General features: G+C 42.3%; 1 protein-coding gene across 3 annotated transcripts in view; it reads left to right on the forward strand.

Moving 5' to 3' along the window:
• The window catches only part of LARS2 (leucyl-tRNA synthetase 2, mitochondrial), a 166,141-nt gene that overhangs the window by 141,798 nt on the left and 10,808 nt on the right, over positions 1 to 13,535 (forward strand). For all 3 annotated transcript variants that reach the window (XM_027872489.1, XM_027872488.1, XM_027872490.1), the window contains 2 exons: positions 2,577 to 2,654; positions 3,927 to 4,038. In XM_027872489.1, the coding sequence (XP_027728290.1) occupies positions 2,577 to 2,654; positions 3,927 to 4,038 (190 nt within the window). The remainder of the gene's footprint in view (positions 1 to 2,576; positions 2,655 to 3,926; positions 4,039 to 13,535) is intronic.

Raw genomic sequence — 13,535 nt, forward strand, 5'->3', positions numbered from 1 at the left:
TCTGAGAAGGGGAGGAACTTGAATCCAGCTCTTCTGATCCCAGAGAGGGGTCTTCGTGTGAGTCCTGTGACAGAGCTAACTTTTGCAAATAAGTAACTTCAAAGTCCAGCTATTACATTTTGGCCCTAGGGATGATAATACAACTTCCTACATAAAAAAGAAATATAGGGGCAGCTAGGTGGCGCGGTGGAAAGAGCACCGGCCCTGAAGTCAGGAGGACTTGAGTTCAAATCCGGTCTCAGACCAAACACTTGACACTTACTAGCTGTGTTTCCTTGCTGGGCATCTGGCCCGTATCCCAAATTCCTCTGTCATCAAATTTAAGTGGAAAAAGATGAAAGTTGGTTTGTAGATGTGCTGACTCAGGCTTTTAAGTTCAACCATTTTTTCATGTACTTGGGCCCAAATACATGATTGTATCAACATGGAAACATTTCTCCTTCCTCACCTAAAATGGCCTGTTTTTAAGGGTAGCTCCTTTTTTTAATGATCCTTCTTCAAGATTCTTTTTTTTTAAATGTTCAGTGGAAGGTTTTAATAATTTACTGAATGAATTTAATAACTTGAGTGATGCTTGAGCAATTATTTTATCATTAAATATTTATTTTCTGTGCTCCAAGATTTTTAATTACTTAATTCAGTGGATTGTGACGTTTTAGTGAATGTTACAATCTTGAATTTTTTAAAAGGTGTCACATGTTCATTTTCTTGCTAAAGGTAAAAGTGAGCAGAAAAAAAGACTTATATTTCATCAATTTTATTACTCCTCTTGTTTTGAATCCATGTTTCCTAGGTAAAGAATAATCTTAGCCATCTCACCAATCATTTATACCATGTGGATTAAGAGCTTCTGTTAAGGGACACCCAGCAGACTACAACATCTTTGTCGTTAATTATATTTTTTGAACGACTTCTTTGGGCCATCCAAAATATGGTTCAGAGAATTCTTGCTCACTCTGTTATGTTAGTTATTTTTGCGTACCCTTCCAGACTTAGTTGACATTATCTCTCCTTCATACAGTCTACCCTCTAGCCAAATTGGATTACTTATTAGCTCTTCTCCTAAGTCGGCCTTCCCTCTCTCACCTCCATGCATTAACCCAGGTCATGCCAAGACTGACCTCCCTCCTCACACAAAATCCTTATCTTCTTCCAAGGAACATCTCAAGTGTCCCCTACTCAGCTCTGGCTTCTCCACATGTTAATGCCCTTTCTGTCCTCAAATGACATTCCATCTACTTATCTTCATACATGTTAGAAATAGAATGTAAGGTCCTTGAGGACAGGAACTGTCTCATTTTTGTCTTTGTGGGCCCAGTACCTAGAAGAGTACCTGGCATATACTAAGCACTTTGTTCATTGAGTAATGCTGTGTTAAGGGTTATAGAGGATAGGCTACCTTCAGAAAGTTTGTGGTATAATAAAGAATGGAACTGATCAAAACGTGGGTAAAACAATGTAAGACTACTTACATCATATATGAATTACATAAGAACACTTAGAGTCTATTCTGACACCAAGAACCTCCCCCAAAGTAGAAGTAAGCTTGGGTCCCTAAGGGCTACGTCAGCCTCTGACACGTGCTGCCAAACTGGAGGGGTTTCAAGCCCTGGCCTGGTTGTGGGTGTGGATGGTCCATTGTCCAACGAGTCCCATCGCCAGGCTGACCTGGGAGGAAAGGGGTTTTTTTTTTTTTTCTCATAACTACTTCTGTGACAGAGACCCATTCCAGTGGAGGGAGGGCTTGTACTGGTGACATTATTGATCCTTAAAGCACTGTTGTGTTGAAATATTCATATGTGCACTAATTACACACGTGTATAGGAGTGCCCTGCAGGTAGCAGAACAAGTCAGAAAGAGCTAGGGAAGAAGGGCCGCATTTGGTAAGATCCCCGGGGAAAAGTTGAGTTTTGAGCCTTCATTAAAGACCCTTCTTTGTACTATCAGACATTCTCTTTAGTAGCTTGTGTCTTAACTATTCAGGGTCACGTGTGTTCATTCATTCAGCAAAGATTTGTTAGGGAGCTGTGATGTGAGGAACGGTGCCATGGCTAGATACGGGGGAATACAAAGATGAAAAGTGATGAAATTCCTACCTTCAGAGAATCGACCATCCATTTAGAGAATCAACATGTATATAAGCAATTATTATCTAAATTAAAATGAGTTAAGTACAGGAGCGCTCAGAACAGCATGGAAGTTTTAGGGAGGGGTCACTTCTGTCTTGGTGGGGAGGAGGACATCCACTGTAGGCCTTGAAGTGGTCTCCAAGCACAGAGATAAGCAAGGAATCAGGTCAGACTTGTCTGAAGGTGCAGGAGAGGCAGGACAGGGTCAGGAAATGCCTAATTGTTGCTTAGATAATCATAAATTTGGTTAATAGCATCAAAGATGACAGTCGTCTAATTTAACCTGTTTGGCTAATCAGGAATTCTGTAAATGATTTGAAATCCACGTCGGTGTAAGAATACACACAATGATCAAGTCTCAAATCCTTCAAGTCTTGAAATAGAGAATTCTGTTATGACATAAAAAGTAATTTTAATGAAAGTGGATACCTTAATTTTCACGTCTAGGTAACTACCCATTTCACAGAAGATTTCTTATTGAATTCTGTGGTTTCACACCTGATGGGACTCAGTAATGCACTCTCGGTAAGTTTTCAGATTGTTCTAACTCGCCCATAGCAGATGCAATCAGCATCCCACATCCTGCCAACCATGTGTAGCAGACATAGCAAACTCTGAATGCTTTTCGTTTGAAAAGAAAAGAGAAATGATGAAAAAATACTTAAACAGAATTAGAATTAACTATATTGTTGAATCACTAAGAAGTAAATTTATAAAAATAACGAATTTCTAGCTTTTAAAAATGTGTGTGTGCATGTGTGTGTATACATATATATATATATATACATATATAAAATCTCAACTCAGTCATGGAATTGAACATTTTTTAGGTTGGAAGAATCCTTAAGTGTGATCTAATCCAGCCTTTTGATTTTACAAATAAAGAAGTTGAGCTGGGGCTGGGGGAGGGGGCCGTGTGACTTGTATAGGGTCACAGTGCACACACAGCCTTAGCTGTCCTCACTGACGCTATGTATTTTTAGACTTTAACTGGATCAGAGAGGTTCTGTCTCTGAAATCAGACTTTTTAGCAGTGAGCCTGGCTCTACCTGGGAAGGTCAGTGTTCCTTCACACTTCTCAGTAAAATTACCATTTCTCTCCATAGCCTCCACTAGAGTCCTTTCTGCACCTCACACAATGGAATAGACTAGTCAATGTAGTTTTCTTTTCACCTTTTATATACAAAATAACATGACATGCTTAATGCAGCTTTTAAGTTTAACCAAAGTATCCTAATTATTTTAATCCCACGGGAGGCATCCTAAGTGGGTCAGGAGAACTGCTGAGCTGTATGTGACAAGCGAGCACTGACCCTCCCTTGGACCTTATCGGCTTCTCCCATCTTGCTCTCTTCCTGGCTGCCCCTCCCGTATATGTCCCACACTGTATCCTGGCCCACTTGCTGTATTCTCATTTCTCTCCTCTCTCTGTTCCCAGTTTTATGCCTCAGGTGCAAACCTGATCCTTTCTGAAATGAGCAAATGATATCAGGGAAATCCGAGTGGTCTCTTTGTTTCTTCATTTGCTTTTGGTAGCAGGCCCAGAGGGGTCGCAAGATGTCAAATTCTGGGAACACCTAAGAGGCATTCTCTAAAGTATACACACACATGTGTGTGCACATACATACATAGCTGGATAGAGATATGTCACACAGTGGGAAAAGATGGAAAGGCATTCAGAAAGGGGGCTGGAAAGCTGAATTTTTTACTCATTATCCCTATGTCACTGTGTAGTATATCCTTAAGCTTTCATGCCTTGGGTGTATTATTATCATTTATTTTTCTTCTCTTCTTTAGCAAGCTTCTCAAAAAGTCGTTCTACACAGTCCAGAATTCGAGGACGCTTTGGCCGCCATCTGTATAATGGCTTCACCATTGGCCCCTCACATAACCTCAGAGCTCTGGGCAGGTACTTTCTACATTCATGTTATTAACAGAAATCCCAAAATGGCAGATCATTTTCCCTCCCTCATGGGCAGACGTTTTAAGTTGTGAAAGTAGAACTTAGCAGTTAGATTCAGTGGGATGCCATTCTCACATCCCGGGTGACCTCATCCCCCCTGCAGCATCTGGGGTCACAGCTGAAGCAGCCCCTGCCAAGTGGGAACCAGGGTCCCATCGGGAGGGCAGGTAGAGTATCATGTGACAAAATGTTTCATCTGACCTTCCTCCGAAATTCTCAGAGCACGCAATGCCTCTATTACTGTTTTTTAAGAGGAAAGGCCAGTGGGTAGTCCCCTCTTCAGCTAGAGAAGAGGGGCAGCAGAAGGTAAGTAACCAGGCAGATGTCACCTTGTTCATTGATGGCTGAGCCCTGCCAACCAAAGCCCTCACCCTGACTGTTCAAATTAAATAAGAGTACGTGATAAGTAATAGGAGTGAGATGTTAGCCATTTATTATTGCCCGTGCTGAGTAGTTGTGCTGCAGGTGTACCCAGAGTGCGTCATGCCCACCTCTTCATGGGATGCTCAGCCCTGTAGGACGGCATTTTCACACGCCTGACTTCACACAGGCCACCCTTAAAAAGACTTGACGTTTGAAGGAAAGGTTGACAGGACCCCCTGGCTTCCCTGAATTTACTTCTCGTCTCCATGCAAGTGACTCCTGGAGCTTTATATTCAGCCCTGGGCTCTCTCCGGAGCTCCAATCCAGCCTTGCAAACCTGCCTTTTGATATTTTGACCTGAATGTCCTCTAGGCAACTCAAACTCTATCTGTCTAAAGCAAAACTCATTCTCTTTTCCCTTTCTGTCCAGGGAGCACCACCCCCTTCCAGTCATCCAGGCATCCTCCTTAGCTCCTCTGTCACTCACCCCACATTAGCCCCTCTGATTGGCTTGTCAAGCCTTTCGCCACCTGGCCCAGTCTATTTTCCATCCTTGTGATAGAATCATAGATTTATGACTGGGGAGGGAGCCTTGTAGACAGAGTCCAACCTGCTCATTTTGGATGAGAAGACTGAGGCTACAGGAAGCTAAGTGATCTGACCCCTTGGTCACACAGCCAGGAAGTGCCTGAGGTAGGATCCGAGCCCGGGTCTTCTGCACCTTCATCTGCCTCTCACACCTGCCCTTCCACGCTCTATCCCTCTACCTTTGCCATGCCGTCCCCGAGGCCTGGAACAAACCCCTTCCTCACCCCTGCCTCTTAGATTCCCCAGGTACTAGTACCGCCCCCTCCTCCAATTACCTAGTACTGATTCTATGTATATTTTGCATATATTCACATATGAACATATTGTCTCCCTGCCGCAGAATGGAAGCTTACTGAAGTTAGGGACTGTTCATCTTTTTCATTATTTCTCCATTGCCTAGCACTGTGTGTTGTCTGTAATAGGCAGTGGATCAATTTTTGTTGATTGATGGAAACTTTTCCTTAGCTATTGAGGGGGTTATCCTATCAATTTAAAAAGAAATTTGATAATAGGACTATTTTTTTTAAAGGTTCAGTATTTTCAGAATCTTCCTTTGTTGGAAAGAAGTAAAATTCTTTTGATTTGTGAATGATGTGCACATAATAACCCAATCCATTTTAGAAAGTCACTTCAGAAACACAGGGCTTTAGCAATTTGGGAATAAATGCTGTTTTTTAAAGCTCTAGTCACTGCTGACTCTTGAACCTTGGCACACTAAGGAAAGATAATCAACTTAATATTTTCTCAACAGTAGCCCCAGATGTAGAGATGAAAATGTAACCTAAGGAGAAGGTGATTTGGCTTCCTAATAGAATTCCATTGTACCGCTGCTTGACCTGTGCCTCTAAGGCCATTTGATAAGCAGAGATCGTCTGTTGGCTTTAGAAGAGGTTGAAATACTCTTGAAGAAAAGCCGGCTGAGGAGCCCCACGTGTAGGACATCCGAGAAAGAGCTGTCCTCGTAGGCCCTTCCCAGCTATCTCCTCTGCAAGGAAGAAGATAGTCCAACCCTTACAGGAACCGAGTCAAAGCCCACTGTGAACACCTTTGAAAGACTGAACAGAGACACTGGAAAAATAAGACAAAACAAGGGAGATGTCTGTTCCAGGACTTCTGGGTAAGGAGGAGAAAGCCCTTCGTTATTGGCTCTGCAGGAAGAGATAGCGACACATGCTGACTGTCTCTTGAAAGCCCATGTCACACATCTGGGAGCCGGGCCTAGCACAGTTTAATCTAAAAATGATCCCCATTTCCAATCCCTAGCTGCTGGTTTGGGGCAGCAGGGTGACCTAGTGTGTAGGACTTTGTGTCATCGAGGCCTGAGCTTGAACCCTGCCTCAGACACTTACTAGCTGGGTGACCCTGGGCAAGTCCTTTCACCCTGTTTGCCTCAGTTTCCTCATCTGTAAAATGAACTGGAGAAGGAAAAGGCAAACGACTCCTGTATCTCTGCCAAGAAAACCCCAAATGGGGTCGTGAAGAGTCAAACAGGGCCAAACATCCAAACACTGGATGTTAATAATAGTTATCATTGTATATTATAAGTTATACAGTGCCTTAAAGTTTGGAGAGTGTTTTACATAGATCATCTCATTTGAGCCTCTCAGCCACCTTCTGAAGTATGTATAGCTAGTATTCTCCCTGTTTTAAAGATGAAGAAACTGAGACTGAGAGAGGTTCATTTACGTACCCCAAGGAGCACAGCTGATAAGAGTCAAAGGTGGGAAATGAACCCAATCCTGACTCCAAGTCTAGGAATCTAGACAATGGATTTTTTTTTCTTTAACCCAAGAAACAAGATTCTCCTTTCTGGTACCCTTGCTTCAGAACATGGAAATAACCCTGAAAACAATGCTGTGGGCCAGCTCTCGTTTCCCAGACCATTCTTCATTGATCTTTTGTTTGTGGCGGGTTACAAACCTAATATTAAAAGATCAGTGAGACTGTCCTGAATATTGAACGTGGCTCTCGTTACCTCTTGTGATAAAGATCACCCCTTGTCAAAGGGCCGTGTGTCGTGGGCTCCTGAATGCTCCTGGGAGCATTGGGCAGAGCCTGGGCTGTCCTGTCTTTGGCTCACGTCCCTGTGGTCATGATGGCGGACTTCAGTGCTTACATCGAGTATGACGGCAATAAAGGCCACCCAAGCGCCTTGTTTTCCTCATAAGGCCAGAAGCAGATTTGTTCTTTTCTCCCTGGATCAGTTTGGAATTTACATGAGAATGCAGGCTGGCAGTTCTGTACATATTGAGTTGCACTGGACTTCCTCCTTCCTTTGTGTTTAGATAGCGGGGAATCTCTTGGCTGCTGAGATTCCAGAGTAGCTGTTTGGGGCTGCCCTGACCCTCAAGGATCTTTTCAAATGGAGATTTCTGGGCCCACAAACACTGCCTGGTGTGCAGAAAGTCACAGGTCCCACGACCTGGGTGTCACTAGTCCAACGCTCCCTTCATTTGTCTTTTTTAGACATAGCAAACTTCCTCCTTGTTTGCTTAATTTCATTAATTATTATGTCACTCAAATATCTAACCTTTTCTCATTTATCTTTTGGCAGTTAAAAAGGTAACCGACCAAAAGTTGGTATCAATCAAGCAGCCAGCATTTATAAAGTGATTACTGTGTACTAGGCACTGTGCTAAGCACTGGAGATACAAAGAACGAGTGAAAAATAGAGAGTGCATAAGGGAAAGGGAGAAGAGAGTACATATTAAGTGCTTACTGCATACCAACCACTGTGCTGTGTGCTGGGATTAAAAATACTAGCAAAAATAAAAGACGGTCCTTACCCATAAGGAGCTTACATTCTAACGAGGGTAGATAGCACCTAAAAGGGGATGGAAAGCAGAGGTTGGACACGTGTATGAGGGCAAGGTGGAAGAGTCTGAGAGCCAGGAACAGAGCCAGGAGAGAAGTGAGTACAGATGCCCTAGGCACTCACATGAATAATGATCCAGGGCAGGAGCTCAGCAATTTGAGGAGTGGGACCACAGGGGCTGGAACATTCCTAGGGTGACACGGCTGCTGGCGTGGAAGTGAGAAATTCCAGAAAGTCAGGAGTGGAGCCAGGAAAGTGGGAGCTCTCATTTGGACCGAGTTCTGTGCTCAGAGTCAGGAAGACCCACTGTCACTTTCTAGCTGCGTGACCTTGACTTCAAGTCACTTCGACTCTCTCAGGCTCAGTTTCCTTACCCGTAGAATGGGGGTGATGATAGCACCTGCCTTCCAGGATTATTGTGAGGATAAAATCGAATAAAATGCATACAGAACTGTCCAAACCTTAAATTGGTATGTAAATGTTTGTTAATAGTTACTAATGACATTAAGCTCACCAGTATTCTTATTTTTCTCATCTTCACCTATACCAATGAGTCCTTTGAACATAATCAGTTATTTAAACATATCTTTATACCTTATTACACAGGTTAGTCTATGTCACCCCATCTGCTATGACTAGAGCTTTCCATCATCACCTTGAGCAAGGGAAGAGGGCTTCAACCCTTATGCAGTTTATACGATATCTTACATTTGATCACGAGCTGGGCCTTCTAGTCCCAAGAGACATCAGGGGCCAGAGTCCATCCCTGCTCTGCTTGTGGCATACATAAGCCCTGCTGACCATTATAAAATCACTCTGTACCCAGATGTACAGATGGCAGCTTTCTCTCTTCTCTCTTTAGGCCGTACTCCCCATTTGCCGTCATTTTAATATTCTGAGAAGCAATGATTGTACCCTTGTAGAAAACCATTCACTGCTTGAACAAAGTCTTTCTCTTCACTGAGGGCCAGAAGAAGAGGAGACACTCAGCTGTTCCCCTTGGGCCGGCCCTCTGCTCTGCTGGGTTTTCATTGTTTTTACTTCTCCCATTTCTTCTGTGATGGGAGAACGAAACGTTGTCTGCATTGTTCTCCTGCTTCTTCTCTCTACATCAGTTCATACGAGTCTTTCCCCAAAATTGCCCCCTTTGTCCTTCCTTCCAGCACGGTAATATCCCATTACATTCACATTTGATAATTCACTCAGCCATTCCCCACGTGATGGTCAACCCCATAGTGTCCAGTTCTTTGCATCCGCAAGAAGGGCTGCTGTAAATATTTTTGTACATATGGGAACTTCCCCTGTTTCTTTGGGGTATAGTGTGTTCTTGAATACATACTCTCTCTCTCTCTCCATATATATATGGGTATTATTTTCCCTCATCTCATCAATCAGACTTGGTGGATTGTTTCTTTTTTAATAATAAACTGGGTTGAGTTGCATTTTAAACTTTCTTTGAGAGTGGGGAAGGATGGGATGTTGTTAGGGATGCTTTTCCAAGTCTACTTTGCGTACCAAGCAGCAGGCATTTCTACTTGCTTGGAAGAGGGGAGAATGAAAGGGGAGAGTGTTCCAGGCATGTGAAACAGAGGGACCTTAGACCTCAGTCTCATCCAGTCCTCTCATTTCACAGATGAGGAAACTGAGGCTCAGAGGGGTTACATGGTTCGCCCAAAGTTATACAACAAGTAAACGTCAGAGATGGAGTTTGAACCCTCAGTGTTTCAAGTCCAGTGTTCTCTGCACTGCCTTTCGTGATACTGTGCCCTTCCAGGCACATCTCTGTGTTTCCACTTATCATTTTTCAAGAGACATCCTTTCCAATGAAATGGCTATGCCTTCATTGTCAACTCCACGCCAGCTCCTACAAAGTCACAGTCAGCCACAGCATCGTTATAGCCATTGGCTTTTAAATTTAAAAATCAATGTGAGTTTTTGAGTTAAAATGTGGATATAGTTTGTGATTGGATTGTTGTTGGGTTTTTTTTAATCATTCTAAAGACTTGTTCCTACCATGTAGCATCTTTTATTTTCAAGATAGGTGATAGAAAAGGCTGCAATCATTCTACTGTCCTATCAGTCATTATGCAGAGCAACTTGGCCTTTTTTCCTTTGCATTGTAATTATTTAAGAAAACAGCTTTTAATGTGATGTATATGTTTGTTTCAATGTGCTTCTGTACTCATACAGCTAGCAAAAATAATCTGAGAACGGCTAGGAAGGGAATAAGATAGTATAGGATAGAGAGCTCAGAAATTATTTCCCCAATCTCCTTAGGAAAAAAGCAAATTTCATTAGAGAGATACTCCTTGCTGACAAACGGAATTGAAGACTTTCCCCCAAAGAGGATTTCCAATGAGCATTAGAATATATAGTAAAGAGAATTTTTTTTTCTTAAAGACTGACCTTTGGTGCCCTAGATAAAAGAGGTCGTGATTCAATCAGCATTATAAAGCATAGGACCCAATACTAAATGGCACGAGATGTTTCAAGAGTTAATACTGCCCTTTGGTGAGGGAAGCATTCATGAAACTGATCTGGGCAGTCTGTAAACATTAACAGGATGAGGAAATCTGTTTCCTTCCTGAAACCCTGTATCTCCGGAGCATGCAGATACTCTCACTAAATTGTGAGAGGTTTGTTGTTTATCCTAGAAGAGCATTTTCCCATCCAGACAAGAATGTAAGATGCTTGCTTAAGGAAGCTCCAGAGGGAGAGACACCACTTTCCCCTCTTCTTACTGGTTGCCATGGAAGGCTGTACAAAGAGGAGCGAGGGGAAACCCACATGAAAGACATTGTAAAAAGTCACCGTGAAAGACAGTCAGGTCAAGAAGATTAAAATCCTCATCCTGGTATTATTACATCTGATCACGTAGTTCATTCAGTGAATACTTGTAGGTTGCTTGCTTCTCTGTGAACTCTGTTTCATTTAGATCCTGGTCACCCCATTAACGTCATTGTTTAGATTAAGTTAATCCCCACAGTGAATCAATCATTCCCTTTCTAAATATGTGTGTGTGTGTGTGTATGAAAGTATAAGTATACATGTATGTGTTTATGTATATATACACACGTTTGTATGTGTGTATACATATGTGTATGTGTATATATACTATGTGTGTATACATGCATGCATACATTTCCCTTCATCTGAAACTCCTTCAGACTTGATGCAATGGGTCCCACAGCTGTGATTTCTAGACTCTAGAATTAAGGTCATTGGAGAATATACTTTAAAGGCAGATCATCCAGTACCCCAGTCAAAGTGTTCTAGTTACCTTGAGTTCCCTTCTGGTACCTAATAAATGCCATCAACAAAGCCCTGCATCTGCTGAGCCCTGTGTATAGGACGTAAGAGTAACTGCATTGGCATAGGATAAACACAGAAAACAATGTAGCATTTGTCCTGTACAATAACATAAAGGACTTTGCATTTGTATTGGTCTTTTTACTTGTTAAAACTCAGGGACTACATAGGTAAATACTGTAAAACATTCCTTTAAGGCCCATCACCACTGCAAAGCTTCTCCTGATTCTCTTCCCCCAAAAAAAACCTCAGAAATGAGGGGTAGCTAGGTGGCACAGTGGATAGAGCACCAGCCCTGAAGTCAGGAGGACCTGAGTTCAAATCCGGCCTCAGACCAAACACTTGACACATACTAGCTGTGTGACCTTGGGCAAGTCACTTAACCCTGATTGCCTCACAAAAAAAAAAAATTCAGAAATGATCTTTCTCCTCTCAGACCTTAGTGAGTGTTCTGTTTGTACCTCTCCTATTCACTTAGCATGATCTTTTTGTTTTGTTTATTTGAGATTCTGTCTTTTTTTCTACTGTGAGAACTCCGTGAAAGTGGCAACCATGTCATTTTTATCTTCATATGCCCTTCAATATACTCCAGTACTTTGTACCTAGTAGTCACTCAAATGTTTCTTGCAAGAAATATTAAGTATTTTAAGAAGTCAAAACTATATAAAACAGTCTCTCCTCTAAAGTAGCTTAGCTACCTTGAGAAATATGACTTCTTAAAACTTTTTACTCATTTTCAAGGTTAATCTCTAACCAACTGTGATAAGTGATTTTATATTTTATGTCCCCTTCTGTGAAGTTCTAAGATTGGTCACTTTGCTAGAACGTAAGTAATTTTAGTTTGTTTTTCAAATCTTCTATCTGTTAAAATTCCCCTCTATTAAAAATCCAACGACCCCCGGGTTCCACCATCTGTACATGCAGAGCCCTGACTTTGCAGAGCTACCAAGCTGGAAAGGCTTTGTTGGAGTACTCATCCCGGTGATGGACTGTCCAGCTGCCTCCAGTTTATCCTGTCTGTCTTAATGTGCACAGTTGTTTGTCTGTTGTCTATCCCCTCACCTCTAATTAGATTGTAAGCTCCTTGAGAGCAGGGACTGTTTTCGCCTTTCTTTGTATACCCAATGCTTAGGCCTACGCCTGGAACATTGCAGGTCTTAATAAATGCTTCTTGGTTTGACTTGACTGTCGTCTGGAGCACCTTTTCCAAGAGGGTTGGCCCTTGGGAAATGAATTTTTTCAGCCATAACGATTCATGAGAACTCACTACTAGGAGAGCATGGAGAGGATTGTATTCTTGGTGGAAAGAATGTTGTTGCTGATAAAATTACTCATCCTTGAAGTCTAAATCTTGACATGAAAGAATCAGAATTGGTGGGGCAGCTAGGTGGCGCAGTGGATAGAGGACTGGCCCTGGAGTCAGGAGGACCTGAGTTCAAATCCAGTCTCAGCCAGACTTAACACTTAGTAATTGTGTGACATTGGGCAAGTCACTTAACCCCAATTGCCTCACAGCAAAAAAAAAAAATCAGAATTGGAGTTGTATTTCTTTTCTGCTAAACTGTAATTTTAGGATAGAGATAGAGACTAGGCTAGATTTGTGATGGTGTTGGTCTAGAGAAATCTGAGGCCAGGAGACGTTTTCTACTGCCCCAGGTGTGCCCCTTCTCTGAACCTTCGAGTTACAGTCTCCTGAGCACTGAGAGGTTAAATGCCTGGCCTGGGCGAGTTAGAGGCCTGAACTGACCGCCAGATCCTGCCAGCTCCCAAGCCAGAGCTCCGTCTTCTAAAAGTTCTACAATTACATAGATACTGAAGTTCAAAGCAAAGTAATGTCATATTGCAAACTCATTTGGACCCCTTACAGTCTGGGAATAGCAGATTCGTTATTAATATAGCAGATTTGCTCGGGGACCACAGACAGAGACTGGCTGTTCATTTGTCCACTGTTGCAGTGGGCATTCTGGTTCAGGTGTGGGTCAAAATTGATGACATCTGAAGTCCCTTCCTATTCTGATATGCCCTTTATTTCACCAAAATCGGCAGACATATGGAAAAAACTGAGTGTTTGTGTGCATTTCGTATAAATAAAGATAAATAACATTTCTTTTTGGTGCTTTCATATAATATTTCACATGTGCTCCTATATGCCCCATAGATTTTATTCCAAGGTGATTTTTTTTTTTTTTTGGCGAGGCAATTGGGGTTAAGTGACTTGCCCAGGGTCACATAGCTAGTAAGTGTTATGTGTCTAAGGCCAGATTTGAACTCAGGTCCTCATGACTCCAGGGCCAGTGCTCTATCCACTGTGTCACCTAGCTGCCCCCTCCAAGGTGATTTTAGCGATAGTTCGGTGTTTTATACAGTC

The sequence above is a fragment of the Vombatus ursinus genome, unplaced genomic scaffold (genome assembly GCF_900497805.2).
Source record: "Vombatus ursinus unplaced genomic scaffold, bare-nosed wombat genome assembly UNPS02014799.1, whole genome shotgun sequence".
NCBI classification, from domain to species: domain Eukaryota; kingdom Metazoa; phylum Chordata; class Mammalia; order Diprotodontia; family Vombatidae; genus Vombatus; species Vombatus ursinus.